We start from the raw sequence: 17159 nt of genomic DNA, 5'->3' as shown, positions 1-17159 counted from the left end.
GGTTAGCAGTCATCTGTTCTGATTCTTATGCAGCACTTTCAAGCCTTGCAAGTAGACTAAAATCAACTAGGCAAGATATTATTTTTGAAATTCTAGCAAGTTTATTGAGAAATAGTAATACACTAGTCTTATTATGTTTTTGTGGGTCCCTGCTCATGTGGGAGTAGAGGCTAATGAAGTGGCTGACAAACTAGCTAAGCAAGCTTTAAATCATGCAGATGTTGACATACAAGTGGCTCTTAGTAAAAAAGAGGTTCAGGCTAAAGTGAAAGAAGTCACTCATAGTAAATGGCAAGAAGCATGGGATGTTGATAGCAAGGGCAGACATCTTAATAGCATCCAACAACTTGTAGGAAATGGAAGAAGTGTATATAAGAACAGGAAGGAAGATATTATCATTTCACGTCTTAGAATTGGACATTCTGGACTAAATCATTCCCTTTTTAAAATAGGAAAGCATGCAACAGGTAAATGTAGAAATTGTGATGAATCAGAGACAATAGAGCATATTTTATTTTCATGTCAACAGTACGAAAATGAAAGAATATTGCTTATTCAAGAAATGGAAAAATTGGACATTAACACTTACAATATACAAAGCTTTTTGGAATGTAATTTTGAGCAATGGAAGAAGTATAGAGCCATTATTAAATTTATTAAAGACATAGGGTTATACGGGATAATTTATTTTTTATTTTTTATTATTATTATTATTATTTTATTTTTATTTTTTTCATTTCCTTGCTTGTCTGAGCTCCACACTCCAGTTTGGTAGGTGGCGGTAATGCACCATAAGCTGGTTTGCCAACCGCCATAAAAATTCAGAAGAAGAAGAAGAAGTCAGTTGAGGCGGTTTACTTATCACGCGTCTGTTGAGGTGACGTCAGTTGAGGCGGCGTACTGATCACGCGTCTGTTGAGGCGGCGTACTGATCACGCGTCTGTTGAGGCGGCGTACTTGTCACGCGTCTGTTGAGGCGACGTACTCTTATGACACGCAAAAGTACACGACTGTCGACTTCGGCAGGTAATCCTGTCACATTCCACCCGCCATAGAGAGTGTTTGTTTGCGCTCCCCTGACGAGCTTGTGCTCTCAATTCAAATCAGAAAATAGATTAACGCAGAAGGCATTCAGAGATCGTTGACACTGTGTTTTCTGCAGTGGTGGACGAAGTACACAAATCAAGTACTTGAGTAAAAGTACAGATACGTATAATAAAATATTACTCCAGTAAAAGTAAAAGTACTCCTTTTTCAATTTTACTCAAGTGAAAGTACAAAAGTACTAAATTTTTTATGTACTTAAGTAAAAAAGTACTGAAAGATAGATGTTTGCAATTTTATATAGGCTAATTTAATTTTATATTAGCACTTTTTTTTTTATAATCCTACTGCTCAAAATACCTGGGATTTTTTCCAAAATAACCACTATATGGAGTGAAGATATATTTTTGTTGTTGATATGGACTACGTTGATATGGACTACGCCACCTACATATAGGTGGTTGAATAAAAATATTTGGACATTGTTTATAAAAATTACCTCAAGTTAGCACCAGCAAGCTTGTTAGCTAGACAGTTAGCATCAGCTAACAATATTTGCTTATTTTCAGTGCGGTTATGAATAACGTCCTTAATAACAATGGATGAAAAAGTTAGAGCTTTACTGATGATTAACGTTAAGTCTAGAGTGTGTCCACCTTTGTGTGTGGGTCCATGTACATGCTGAATCGACAGGTAAAAAAAGCCTCAAGTCCAAATATTCATTTATCACCAATTAACCGTTTCACAAACTTGCTTCGATGTCCAGATCTGAATAAAAAAAAATCTCAAACATGCTCCGATATCCCGATCAGAATCAACCGAGTCGCGAACAGGCTCCGAAGTGGCGCTCTGAATCAACCGAGTCGCGAACAGGCTCCGAAGTGCCGATCTGAATCAACCGAGTCGCGAACAGGCTCCGAAGTGCCGATCTGAATCAACCGAGTCGCGAACAGGCTCCGAAGTGCCGATCTGAATCAACCGAGTCGCGAACAGGCTCCGAAGTCCCGATCTGAATCATCCGAGTCGCGAACAGGCTCCGAAGTCCCGATCTGAATCAACCGAGTCGCGAACAGGCTCCGAAGTCCCGATCTGAATCAACCGAGTCGCGAACAGGCTCCGAAGTGCCGATCTGAATCAACCGAGTCGCGAACAGGCTCCGAAGTCCCGATCTGAATCAACCGAGTCGCGAACAGGCTCCGAAGTGCCGATCTGAATCAACCGAGCCGCGAACAGGCTCCGAAGTGCCGATCTGAAAACTTCGACCAAAGAATGTAAGAAATAACTCCATTTCCAAACTGTTAATATTACGGTTGCGGGGAATTTGGACAAGCATGAGTTATTTTATTTAATCTGTGTTAGTTTAAGGTTATTTTATTTTATTTTTTAACCTAATACACGGAGACGCTGATAGATGTGTCTGCTTTGCACTGGAGCATTTCAGTGGGCTTAAATAGTTCTCTCTTTACAGCGGATTTAGTTCCCAAACAACTGACAATTTTGACCTAAATATGATTTTCAGTTACAATAATTAATCCTAAATTTCGACATTAATAACTTACTTTTAGCAACATCAGACGCACGCACGCTCACAAGATCTCCCGGTTCTTACTTCAGGAGACTCGCACTAAACGGTTCATTTGAATCAGTGAGTGGTCGACTCCAGAACAGCTGCAATCGGATCATTCTAATTCGTAAACGAATCGTTTGGTGCGATTCGCGATCTGAGTAAAGTTTATTTTGAAAAGACTCAGTTCATTCATGATGAATCAGACACCGCTTCTGCGTCGGAGCACGTGATATATTATAGGGAGTAACGATATGTTTTATGAAATGTAGTTAAGTTAAAAGTACGATCTTATGCTTTGGAATGTAGTGAAGTAAAAGTAAAAGTTACTCAAAATAAAACTACTCCAGTAAAGTTCAGATACTTGAAAAATGTACTTAAGTACAGTAACGAAGTAAAGCTACTCCGTTACTGTCCACCACTGGTTTTCTGTGATAGCAGTTTTAGGGGACGGAATGCAGGAATTGAAGGAATACTACCACCGTTTGTTTAAGGGTAGATTAGACAAACTCAGATTCTTAGACACTACATTGTAAGGCAAAGTAAAAACTAAAACTATACTAAAAGGTATTCTGACATTGAATAAAATTCAAACAATTTCTTAAAAGTCAATTGCATGAATTCATTGTAAATTCAAATTTTACTGCATTTAAAACTTTGCTTAACCTTTGGCTAATGCACAGAAATCCTGACATTCACACACACAACACACACACACACACACACACAGGAGGAAATGCCTGGAGCGTCCCTCCCTAGCTTCTCATCATCACAGTAAGAGGTATATGTTCACAGACGTCCACTGACATAACACACACATAAACACAGAGGGAGGGAGAAGGATTTATTACACCTGAAAAGGAAACACGGGTTTAAGTCCATGAGATAGGAGTGTCTTTCAAATTAAAGCCTTTTTGAACTTAACTTAAACCAGAGTTCATCTCTTTTTACCCTAAGCTGAAGGTTAAATTGAAACTCCAAGTCTGAATAAACAAAAACAATTTTTTAAAGTCTAAATTAAGAAAGAATGCTCATTATCATAAATCAAATAGTTCTGATGTGATTCTAAGTTTTGATAAATGACTAGAGTAATATTTTGTGTTAAATATTCTGAAGAAAATACACAGTCCTTTTATGCTGAAGAGCTGATCCTGAAATACACAGACTTAAGAAATGGCATTAAAGGAATCCATGTGCAAATGTGAACAAGAATGTTAAATATCACTATTTTAAGGCCACTCTGCAATAAATGTCAAACAGCTTAATGTTGTTTAGAGTGAGTTAAAGGTTATTAGTGAAAGATTGTATTAGTTTTATTAGCATTAACATCAGGGGGTAAAGATTAAGTACTGGACTAGAAATGTTTCCTAATATAAACTCTATTGGCTCAAGCTCTGGAAAGTCTTGCATTAATATTTTAGACATTGAAAGAATCTCCAGTAGGTGGTGCTATAACATACCAAATACAGCCACTCCTAACTATGTACAGTAGTTTCTTGTTTTATACACTACTATTCAAAAGTTTGGGGTCAGCACGATTTTAAATTGATACTTTTATTTAGCAAGGACATATTAAACTGATCAAAAATGACAGTAAAGGCATTCATATGAATACATAAGACTTCTATTTCAAATAAATGCTGTTCTTTCAAATCAAAATTCAGCTTTACCATCACAAGAATAAACTGCATTTTAAATTATATTAAAATAGAAAACAGTTATTTTTTTATGATAATGTTACACAATATTTCCTGTATATGATCAATTTAATGCAACCTAGCATAATGTTTCCAATAAATAAACAATTCCATAAAACATGAAACTTATTCAAAGTCTTTATTTTTGTAGTGTTCATATGTATTATTCACATTATTTGCACGCTGAATGAATGAGGAGCTTGTTCATGTCTCTAACAGACAAATCTCAAGCAGCCACAAGCAAAATGATGAACACTGTTTAAACAGTTATCTAAATACAAAAAGAATAAAGAATGACAAAGAATAGCAGAAACATAAACAGTTCATGAAGAAAACGCCATGGTCTTTGTCATTTGATGGGATTATCTTTATCTGGATGAAAAAGAACAAACGAGAGTTCATAATAAGGTTCACCCGAAATGACTGAAGTAATATGAAAAGGAAACTCACAATGATTGTTTATGCTAATTCATAAACATCCTTCTTGTCTGCGATGTACTGAACAATCTCTTGTGGTGTCATCAACTTCTCTGCATCAGCATCAGGAATTTCAAAACCTGTGCATGAGAGCAAATACTATATCAACTGAGTAGATAGATACACATTCATAACCAGGTATAATAATCGGTTTCTTTTAATACTTATACATCAACAAGAACAAATAACATACATTCAAAGAATACATAAATACAAAGAAATGCCATAATGGGAAACTATTTACAATTACATACCAAATTCATCTTCCATGGCCATGATGATCTCCACTTGATCTAAACTGTCCAATCCCAAATCCTTCATGAAGTGAGACGTAGCCTGAAGCTATTAAGAAAAACACTTTAAAATTATCATCTAACACAGTTAATCTGCAGAATATGGTATATTTGGAGCTAATATTTCAACCAAAAATGTTGCCCATCTGATAAAAAACTATGAAGTCCCTTTCAAGGGAAGTCTGTTCACTCAGTGGCCATATTTGCAATGCCTCCAGGCAGCTCAAACAAGTCCTATCTAAAAATGAATGGGGGAATCCTGAAATTCCAAAATTACTCGCAATTTAATTACATATTTCAAATCAGCAAAATAAAATCTGAAATGAACTGCCCCATGAATGTTGTTTATTATGCTCAAATGGCATATTTTTCAGGCTACACGGACGCGCAGTCATACGCACATGCACAATAACAAAAAAAAAAGAGATAAAAAATTACCTATTTTTTCAATGCTTTAAGAGCATTTCTTGTTTTCAGTGCTTTTTTGTTTGCTCCAAGAGATTTACATATAACTTAAAGTCATTTATAAAATGTGCAAAATTTGGTTAACAAAATTCACAGATATATGAAATATTAAGCTTAAATCTTTCCAAAGCATGCTTAGCAGGATAAAATCTATGAAGTATTTTGTAAGATACTTCCTTCATTTTGTTATTGATACAAATCTTATTTGGCATTTTCCATACTTTAAACCCAAAAGATATTACCAAATAAAGTAGACCAAAATAATCTTGCCGCAGTTAAGGACACAGAACAAAGAGCATTCCTTATAATCTTATTGCTACAGTGTTGTTTTAAAACATCCGTAAGTATTTTCATTGAAAATGTTTTCAGATGGATTAACCATGCTGATTTCATCTGAGATACAGTTTTTAAAAAGTAACACCACACTTGGATTGCGTCAAAAACAAAAAAGCTAATTCTCTTGGTTTAACTGGAACTGGGAATTTCTTATATAATTCAGTATACGATAACAAGTACCCATCAGAGTTTCTATGGGAACCCGAGCTTCTAACGGCTGCTGCCGTGATGCAATGACTTTACCAATCAGCGATTGGCTCTTTCATTTAGAAAGAGGAACTATTCAGGCATATTGCACATTGCCGTTTCTCCCATTCATGAGTATAGGAGTGAAACATATTCGTCTTTGGTTTTTACCTTCTCTGGGCTGATCTTGTCATAGAGTTTCAGGACATAGAGGACACGCTCATGGATAGAGTCCAGGGTTAATGGGGGCAAGTCACCGTACTGCCTCCACTGAAAAACCTGAAATGAACTGATGGAGAACTACAACAGAAAACATAAAATCTCAGAAAAAATACATTTTACAAGGATTATCAACAGACATCTGAAGCAGTGTTACTATTTAAAGTATTTATTAATTATTTGATTGAGCTTTTGTTTTTATGTTTCAAGTTTTTATTTAAATTTTAGTCTAGGTTTAATGATTTTGCTATTTGCTTTCTACTTGGGTTTAATTCATTGATCCAATTCTGTATAACGTTAGTCAGTCAGTTTATGCTAAAGCCTTATTTTCAATTTGTTTTGTTTTTTTAAGTTTTTTATTTATTATTTATACATTTATATTTCAATTACAGAAATTATTTTAACGATTATAGTTAACAATAAGCAAAATTAACTCAAGGTTCAGAACAATAATAACTAATGATACATGAATATTATGAGGTAAATCATATATTTGTTAAATGTCAGAATATCAATGTGTAAGAAAGAAGTTATACCATATATAATACATAGCGAAAATACACAAAAAACAAATACACCTTTAAACAATCATAAATATATTAATACTGTCATGTAATGTATACATACACGCGATCCATAATAACTGTGTAAATCATAGCTGATTAGCAAAAGAGCTCATTATAAATCAAAACATGCAGACCAGTCTAATGAGCTGTTTTGCTACATAGAGATGATAACATTTAGGTTAATTTAGAAACATTATCCTGAACTGTACATACAGGTGAATTTGTTAAAAAGTATTTCGTAGCTGTGATATGGTGTCTTTCCATCATGTAACTAAAGACACGGGTAGGTCACTGGATGTCACGAGTCAATCACTAACACACACCTGCTCCAGCGGAGACTTGTGTCCATGAGTCAGCTGTGAGAATGCTCGTCCACGGATGAGCGGAGCTGCTGTTAATGTCGCGACAGTATTGACACGGTTAAAACATACAGTACGGTGGTTCAGTGATCGGACACACCGGGCAATGACGCGCGCCGCCATGTTTCTCGATCCGCTCCCACAATGCACGAGACTGCACTGCGCATGCGCGCAACACTGTCTTCAATTGTGAATGTAAAAGTTGAACTTTTAATAAATATAGGCTACTATATTTCATGATTATAAAAGAAAATTAATTGTGAATGTACGACATCAACTGTTCAATTTAGATTAACATACGTGTCAACCATAAATGTGTAGTTGTCATCTTTCTGACCTTTAGTATTATTTTGGCTGAAAACTATATATCCAAAACTGTTTCAGTATTTAAACATCCAAAACATTTTATTTATTTATTTTCCATAAAATGTCCTGTTTAATTCTGATTAGGACACTGGACCACAAAACCATAATATACACACACACACACATTATTTTTAATTAACATTTACACATCTGAAAGCTGAATAAGCTTTCAATTGATATATGGTTTGTTAGGATAGGTCAATATTTGGCTGAGATACAACTATTTGAAAAGGGATTCTGAAGATGAAAATATATATATATATTGAGAAAAACTGAAGTTCTTAGAAATGTATATTACTAACCAGAAATTAGGCCTTGATATAATTACATATATAAATATCTTCATGCAACATGATCTTTACTTAATATCCTAATGATTTTTGGCATAAAGAAACATTTATTACTTTTGACCCATTCAAATCATTGTTGGCCATTGCCAAAAAAAAAAAAAAAAACCCTGTGCTACTTATGACTGGATTTGTGCTCCAGTGTTACATATTAGCTGGGGCGTGTGGACAATAAAGCTTATACAATTTGACATTTTCTCATCTAAAAACTTTAATCTCAATATTAAAGGCATTAAAAGTGTTTAAGTCATTTATGTTTTATTTAGTAAAATGTATTTTACATACAGTGTCACATTTGAACAGTACAAATATTTCTCTGGTTTTGATTATATTAACTGTAATCAGCAAACAGCTTGTGTAATAATGTAACATTTTTCATTTTTTTAACAATGGCACTAATCAATATATTTTTGTTTTATTAACAAGTAGTACAAGTCATTTGGCATGCATTGTGCTGAATAGAGATGTATGATGTGTTTATGTAGATTTATAATGAAACACACTAACATCTCCATTCAGATATCCAGTCAGCAGCATATCTGGCCCTGCCCAGCGGGCTAGTCGACACAACTCATCCAGCACACCAACAACTTTAACCACGGCTCCTCTGAGATCCCAAACAGCAAGATAACCAGACTGAAAAACACCAACAAGCCCGGTGCCCAAGACATCACCATCTATTAACCTAGAGAATGAGACAAACATTCATTCATTTGACTTTACTGTTAACATTATGTGTTCTTATATTGGAACATTCATCACGTCTAATCTTACTGCTGTTTGTGTTGATCAGGACAGTTGATAGAGGTTAGTGTGATATGTTTGCCAGTGAGAGGGTTTGTGGCAATCAGTGTGAAAAGAGATGCGTTACTCTCATCATCACACACATTTCCTGCATTCTGAAGCAAAACACACAGCACCCCCTGCAGGAAAGAAAGCACAAGGTTATGACTGGCACATACTCATTCTTCTAACACACACACATTCACACAAGAACAATACACTCACTTACTCTGTAACAATATCCCTTCATGCAGTTTGTCATGGTTAAAGTCTTTTCCAGGTATATAGTCTGCAGCAGCTGGCATGTTTTCATGTTCCTGAAATTCACAAGTGTGACCAAAGCAATAATCAATTATACAAAAATAAAATACTAACAATATATACACAGTATTAAAAATTATTTACTGACAACATTAACAAAACTGACTTCAAATTATACCTTCCTTTTAGCAAAGCATCAGAATATAGCAATCATTTAATCAAAAATGTAAAGAATAGTTCAGCCACACATGAAACTTGGGCCATTCAAGATGTAAACTGAGTTTGTTTCTCCTTTGGGACAGATTTGGAAAACTTTAGCATTGCGTCATTTGTTCAACTATGGATCCTCTGCAGTGAATGTGTGCCATCAGAATGAGAGTCCAAACAGATGATTAAAACAACACAATAATCCACATGATTTAATTAATGTCAGCGAAAAAGTTGTGTTTGTTTTAATCAAATCTATTAAGATGTTTTAACTGTTACTTTGGGCTAAAATATGAGTCCTCTATCCTTCATCTTTCTCTAGTGATTGTTAATCTTTCTCTATTCTCATCTGAATGAGGAGAGAAACATGCACAGCTCTAGCACTGTTTACAAGTGAAAAGAGTCCACGTAATGCAACATTTTTTCACGTTCCAATGAAAAACAGAATAATCCTTAAAAGTGCGTTCATATGTTTTCGATGCAGAGTGCAAATTGCTGTGCATTTATTTGTGTTTTTATCTCAATGGAAGCGAAATTAAACTGTCTGAGCCTGAAGCTGTGTGTGTTGTGTGTCTCTATCCCCTCTTCCCCTCCTCTGTGCACCATGCCCACTTTTGTTTTGCGTATTTTAAAACGGTGAACAGAACTAACCAGTGCTGAAACACAGGGTTTCATTACCCTTTAATTATATCCCTATTTACCGGATGGATACAATTAAAGTTTCCTAATAAAAAGACTTTCAAAGATGTTTAAGACTCAAAATCACCAAATTCTTTACCATATAAGGAGAGTTTTACATTCTGTCCAACCAATCAGAGCATCTTTTTCACCCTCGACAGCTGCAAGGGTTCGAATGTTCTGTTTAGCAGAGGCCAGGAGAAGAGTGTTCTTTACCCTAAATAAAGCAAGTAAATAATAGTTTTGCTTTAAGTGAATAATACATAAAAAAAGGTTTAATAGACACAGGTATTTAACATGCACATGATAGTTTATTACCTTCCATCTTGAGTTACTGTTAGAACACTGACTCTTTGTTGATCTCCAGGGGAGGAGCAACACACAAGCCGACAGTTAGACACACCCAACACGGCTTGTAACGTGTCCTTGCACACAGCGTTCTGAGAGAATGGCCCATCCGTACTTGGACAGCAAAGGATCCTGCACTCAGGAACACACAAGGAATTAGACTGGCGTATATTGAGTATAAGATGCCTGAGCGCAATGCCCCTAGGGTTTGAGTTCACAATTGGATGACTGTGGTAAAGGGCGTCAAAAATAGCATCATTTTGGTTTACCCAATAGTATTTTTGCTGTTTTGTATTGTACCATTTTTATTACCTTGCCTCTGTGATTTCCAAGTGACCCAGAGTGACACAAAGCAGTCCTGAAGAGTCTGGTATCCCTTGCAAAGACATCACGGACTACAGATACAAACACAGAATTCAAATCAGAGGGATATATTTTATATATATATATATATATATATATATATATATATATATATATATATATATATATATATATATATATATATATATATACATACATATATCTAATATATAATTTTTTAGATATAGCTCAATTCATGTCTTGAAGATTAACCAAAGTCTTTCTTAAAGGTTATGGATAACATGAGAATGAATGATGACAATTGTTTCGCGTGAACTAACCTTTTAAACTACTACAAAAATTCAAAGAATTGTCAGCTTGCTGTCATATATGCTGTAGCAAATTGGTTTACCTGTGCAAATGTCCAGGTTTGTAAAAGACACCATGACTGAATTTCCTTCATCTGAGCCCAAAGGCAAATGCTCCATTCTCCTGCCACACATATGCACCAGTCCTCCGATGGCCATCGCACCAAACACAAATCTAACACACATCCACCCTCCAGCGCCTGAAAACAAAGACAATCATCACACATGTGCAGGTAATTAGACCTTAGGACAAGTGAGCACATATCACTGCATTGCATATCAACTAATTATTTATTTTAGTTTATAGATACCTTAAAAGTGTGCATTTCCTGCAGGACTGCAGAACAATGAACTTCATCAGTAAATGAAGTGCCAGTTAGGGATTCCTCATGCACTAATTTCTGGTTGTTGGATGGAACAGTGTTACGCTCCACTAACTGAGAACTGTTGTTGTCAAAACCAGTCCTTCTTTCTGTTCTCTGATAGGTGGAAGTGTCCAAAGAGGTCGTCTCAACAGGAGTTTGACCTACAGCTCCAGATTTCACATTTTGGTTTAACCCCATACTTTGGGTTTCAGACCCAAGCTCAGAGCATTTATAGGTTTCAATGTCCATTTCAGAACTGTTCTTGGTTTGGATTTCAGACTCAAAGACAGTTTTAAAAATCACTGGTTCAGGAATGTTGAGGAGTTGAAGTTCATTTTCTGGCGTGCAATTGATCTTATTTCCACATTCAAGATTGCTTTCCGTATCAAGACTGCATTCACGTTTCTGTTCATTTTCTGAGATGATTGAGGATTCCATTTGCAGGACACTTAAGTTTTCATATCCCAGTGTAGTGTTGTTTTGGGATGGTATATGTGGTTTCACAGTATTCTGAACTTCTGTTACTGTTTCTTGACTTATTTGAGTTTGATTTTGTGATTCTGAACCTCCCTGATTTCTGATGTACCCTGTTTTAACTGAGACTGATTCTGGAGACACAAATCCCATAAGTGGAACTGAGGAGGGAGACCTAAGGATACCAGAGGAAGAAAACAGAGGTGACCGGAGGTCTAATGGTGAACCTGGAGTCAAAAAGTGAGGGGACATTCCCAAAGATGGAAGGACAGGATCTTGACTTTTCTGTGTATGTGAAGTCAGAGATGGGCTCAAACTAAGTACCACAGGGCAAAGCGAGCTGTTCTCCGGGAGCATGTGAGATTGTTTTTGCATCTTTGTTTGCGACTGAATCTCATTAATGTTTTCAGTTTCTGAGGATTTAAGTGGGGCCACAGCTTTTCTCTCATTATTTATGCTTCCGTCTGGTTCAGGTTTGATCATCTGTATACTGTCCATAACTTCTGAGGAGAGGGTCTTTATTTCATTTACAGCGTTGAGGTCCTTTTCTATCTCTGTCTGTGACTGGTCAGCAGGGTCTGACTGACAAAGAGGTAAACTATCCTCAAGAGAAGAGGTAGTTAGGGCTTCTGGAGTAAATAGTTCACCCGCTGAGTAACGTGCTTCACAATTACTCTTTCTCCCACTCATTCTCTGGCGCCTGCTGCTCTGCCGTGTATTGTAAACAAGAGGATGCTGTACGAAGGGCTCTACGACTGAAGATGACAAGCGCAATCTTTCTAATTTTTGTTGTCCAAAATCCTCATCAGGCAGGTGGAAATCCTGGAAATCAAGTGCCGCCAGCAGTCCATTTTTCTTACCCTTTTCTTGAAGAGCCTGAATGAGTGAAGCTAATGAGGGCAGAAGAGGTGACTGATCTAAACACAAAACACATCCACAAACACATATTAACGATAACATGATGGTTCCAGAAAGTACAACACCTCTCATCTACAGTCATACATTTCGCAGACGCTTTAACCCAAAGTGACTTCCATTTCATTCAACGTATATTTATTATCATTATTTCCATGCATTCCCTGAAAATCAAACCAATGACCATGGCATTGCTAGTGTCATAATTATTTATTCAGAATAATTTAAAAATGCATACTACATGACACAGATAGAAAAGAATATAAAAATCACATCATCTTTATTTTTTACCTGTCTGAGATGCTTTTCCAGATTGGCCGTGTTTTCTTCTGAAAATAGGGAACACATTTGAATCCGGGAGGAGTTGGGAATCAAAGCAAAGCTGAGAATCTGGTAGATGCGTAAAATCCTGAGTAACTCCTTGCTCTGGACTTGGCTTTAAACTCACTGTGGGCCCAGGAGAACTGACTTCCTGAGACTCTAGCCTGTCAAGGACCAATACTGATTGACTGGGTGATTCAGTGTGAGACATGGACTTTGATTCTGCTTGAGATTTACTTGGGGAATGTGATATTGTACAATCAGGATCAGCTTTGGCACATGAAGCAGTGCTTCTTGGACGACCTCTTCTCCCTCTCTGACCCTTTCTTCCACGTCTGGCCTGGTCAGTGGACCTGCAGACTGAATGCTCCGTGGTCATGTGACCTCTACCACTCGTTTGCGATTGGCTGAGCCTGCGTCTGCCCCGCCCCCCAGTGAGCTGGCTGTAAATGACAGCATCTAAATTGACAGAGCTGTGAGATGCAGCCATGCGCCTTGTCGTCCGGATATAATACTCCACGGGAAACGGTAAACCCTCAACCAGCGTGCAAGAGTCCAGAACACCAGATTGTTTAATGTCTATCCTGTCATCATAACCTTTATTTGAGTCTTTGAGCAACTGGTTAGTTTGTTCAAGCATCTCTTGTGATTTGTCAGTAATCTGTACTCCCTCGGATGAGTGACGGAAAGATGAGGTTTGGATAGACACAGCTGAACCTGAGTGTGATTTTTGCTCAACGTTAACCTTTTTCTGGCTACGGTGAGAGTTCTGATTTTCTTCACTTGAAACTTTTGACAGTTTATTATCTGACTGGCTCATAGAGCAGTTTAATGCACAATCATTATCCAGTTCTTGTGATGGCTTCGAAATTTTACCAACTTTTCTTATTCCAATTGACCTGTCCTGGTTCTTCTCCCTCTCAGCCGACATCTTCTCAATTTCTCTTTCTTTTTTCTTTTCACCGTCCTCGTCTTCCATTTTACCATATTTTCTTATTCCTTTTAGACTGTTCTTGTTTTCAGTCCATTCACTACCCTCCTTTATTTCGGTGTCCACCTTTTCACAAATACAGTCTCCACTTCCATCCCTTTCTTTTTCTTGGCTGATTTCACTGTCTGATTCTCGCTCTTTGTTCCGTAGACGCAGTCGACTACGCTTAGAACGCAGGCGGTGGGCGGGGCTTCGTTTGCATACTGGGGAGTACAACGGCGGTGTGGACATAATCTCGATAAAATCCAATTGGACTGCAGGGATTTTCGGTACAGCGGAAATACCAGAGCGGTTTCTTTCTGCAACTAGGCCTGAGACAGAACAAAGAAAACCACAGTTTATTAGTGTTCGGGATACTTTTCCTTATGAATATGCATTATTATGTTTAACAACGTTTCAACATTTACATTACAATGAACAGTAAATGTGGTCATCACTGGTATCTCAAACCACTGAAACTATGAATATTGACACATATGTATGCTGCCTTGGTCTATAACAATTTATCCTAATATTATCCGTTATGTTTGTCTCTCTATTCATGTTTTTAAATTGAAATTAGCCTTACTGGTTTGTAATTGCAGATTCTCATGGTTTTCTGAATATTCTGATGTTGGCATGGATGAAGACACAGAAGATGTGTGTGGAGAGTTATTCTGTGTAAGTCTGAGAATGGCATCATGGCGCTCTGCTCTCTAAACCAAAAAACACATGATATACATTAACACGTCTCATATTCATCACAATTTCAATTATATGACAACTCAAGGGCTGTTACACTGCAGAAATCAATTCAGTCTAACAGTGTTAACATCAGTTTGAAGATAAAGTCTTGCATAGACACAAATATGGCATGTCTTTACTCTTTACCTGCAGTCTCTGTGCGGTCTTCTCATACTCTTGCTTCAGCTGCTCCAATCGTCTTCTCAACTAAAACATTCAATGAATGACAAATGAGGCAATATTTTCATGTCTCTCATATTAAGTAAAAACATTAATACATGCTAATTATACAATTAATATGATATAAAAAGTACTACTGGTATTCCAATGAGGATATCAGATGTTACATGGCTCTATACCATGTATGCCATAAAGTACAGTACTATAGTACTTACACAGCGCTAAAAGTTATTTCAAACAATGTCCAAAACAACATAACATGACCATGGAAGTTATTAGCAAATCAGTTTTTGTCAAATGGTGCTCCTACAAACTATATAAACATATGAACTCACGGTCTCTTTATCTTCGTTAGGGTGAATCTCCTCTGACATCCTGCAAACTAATATGTGAATAGATATTATTTCTATATTTGCACGTCAACGTAACGTTATTTATTTGACATATGAAAACATATCGAGAATCACAACCAACTGTAAACAACCACATAGACATAGGCAGACTGACAAGTAGGCTACTGATAGATAAACACAGAAGAGACTGAGCAAACAATGAGCTTCAATTAAATTAACATTTATTTACATACCCAGGAGAGAAGTTTACGCTCAAAAGTTGTGTTTTGACCTTTGTTTCTAACCTGACGAGACTTGCGGAATATTTTGCCACACACTCAACTGTCCCGCGAGTTCTGACTGCAGACAAAACCAATCGATAACAGACCACACGCTCTGACCTTCAGGTTAGTGTTACTCGCCCGTTACTGTTACTGTTACTTTTGTTATTGGATAATAAAATCGTCCTTTATATAAATATACATATAACCTATTGTATAATAAGTTTTTTTTTAACTTAAGGATTTAGATGTAGAAGACGTGTGCGTAATCCGTCTCATCGGGACTCTTTAGTAATGTCTGTTTTTTCTCAGTATTTAGTGAATCAGGCTTAGATTCAACTATTGTCTTCCCTTTCTCGCAGCTATAAATTTAACAGTGTGGTAGATAAAATATTAGCTTTGTAAGTAGTCTGTTTGCATTAAAGAAAATGGTGCTTAAGATTTTTTTTTTCAAAGTAGTCAGGTAAACTATATGAAGACCACGTGTTTTAGTGGCAAATAATAGATCTTAACGAAGCTTCTGCTCAAGACAACTGTCATTACTTAAGCAACTTAAATGATTATTTCTTTAAATTATCAAATAAATCAGATCACAGATCAATTTAAAAAAAAAAAGTAGCTTACTCACCCCCAGGCAATCCAAGATGTAAATTAATTTGTTTCTTCATTGGTGAAATTTAAAATTATATCACTTGTTCACCAGTGATTCTGCAGTGATTGAGAACCCAGCTGATAAAAACATCACAATGATCCACAGTTGATCCACACGACTCCAGACCATCAATGTCTTGTAATGCAAAAACAGCTGTGTAAGACACAAATCCATCATTAAGCTCTTTTTAACTGTTGCTTATATCCATATTGCTTTCTCTAGTCAAAAGGTGGTAGTCTGAATTAATAGAGAAAATTTGCACATATCAAGCAATGTGAAAATGGTCCAAAACAGTTCTTAGAAAGTATGTTGTTGGTGGATTTTGATGTGAGAGAACAGGGGATGGAATTTTGAGAAAAAACCAATGAGATATGACAGCAGGAGGAAAGACTCCTCTATGTGAGCCTATACCTGATTGCCTGAGTACATTTTAAGCTAAAGTATTTTTAGTGCAAATATTCCTTAAATTAATTGAACGGGAGGTTGCTAGAAAGACTGAATTTTACTACTTAAAGTGGAAGTGAAGTGACATTCAGCCAAGTATGGTGACCCATACTCAGAATTTGTGCTCTGCATTTAACCCATCCGAAATGCACACACACAGAGCAGTGAACACACACACACTGTGAGCACACACCCGGAGCAGTGGGCAGCCATTAATGCTGCGGCACCCGGGGAGCAGTTGGGGGTTCGATGCCTTGCTCAAGGGCACCTAAGTCGTGGTATTGAAGGTGGAGAGAGAGCTGTTCGTGCACTACCCCCACCCACAATTCCGTCCGGCCTGAGACTAGAACTCACAACCCACAACCCTCTAACCATTAGGCCACGACTTACATTATGAAGAAAATGTAAGTTGTACTCATCTGGACCAGTGCAACCTCCTTATTTTAATAATCTGCATGATTTGCAATTGCTTTATGCAGTATTTGTGTTAGACAGGACATTCATTCTCTGCAAGCATGGACGGCATGGGTACATTTAAGGACAGTGTCTCTACATAATGGTTCTTTAGAGGCAATACTGATCTTATGATGTGTCTTCATGTGGTGTGAAGAGGA

The 17159-nt window shown here is 36.8% G+C and overlaps 2 protein-coding genes across 2 annotated transcripts; both read right to left on the bottom strand.

Moving 5' to 3' along the window:
- Window positions 1-4426: 4426 nt before the first annotated feature.
- On the bottom strand, window positions 4427-7374 carry LOC113044529 (acyl carrier protein, mitochondrial-like). The gene is made up of 5 exons (XM_026204605.1): window positions 7171-7374; window positions 6234-6362; window positions 5037-5124; window positions 4756-4862; window positions 4427-4677 (listed from the first exon to the last, which is right to left on the bottom strand). Exons 1-4 carry the CDS (start codon window positions 7327-7329, stop codon window positions 4765-4767), a joined length of 474 nt encoding a protein of 157 aa, XP_026060390.1. The 5' UTR covers window positions 7330-7374; the 3' UTR covers window positions 4427-4677; window positions 4756-4764.
- Window positions 7375-8155: 781 nt separating this feature from the next.
- palb2 (partner and localizer of BRCA2) lies at window positions 8156-15528 on the bottom strand. The gene is made up of 13 exons (XM_026204604.1): window positions 15423-15528; window positions 15172-15218; window positions 14804-14863; window positions 14502-14628; window positions 12913-14244; window positions 11179-12623; window positions 10912-11067; window positions 10509-10591; window positions 10167-10328; window positions 9949-10065; window positions 8932-9019; window positions 8694-8842; window positions 8156-8604 (listed from the first exon to the last, which is right to left on the bottom strand). Exons 2-13 carry the CDS (start codon window positions 15208-15210, stop codon window positions 8397-8399), a joined length of 3966 nt encoding a protein of 1321 aa, XP_026060389.1. The 5' UTR covers window positions 15211-15218; window positions 15423-15528; the 3' UTR covers window positions 8156-8396.
- Between the last annotated feature and the right edge of the window lie 1631 nt (window positions 15529-17159).

This window comes from Carassius auratus, chromosome 26 (genome assembly GCF_003368295.1).
Source record: "Carassius auratus strain Wakin chromosome 26, ASM336829v1, whole genome shotgun sequence".
Classification (NCBI taxonomy): Eukaryota; Metazoa; Chordata; class Actinopteri; order Cypriniformes; family Cyprinidae; genus Carassius; species Carassius auratus.
The sequence above is the reverse complement of the archived record's forward strand: the minus strand, read 5'-3'. Positions and strand labels throughout refer to the sequence as shown.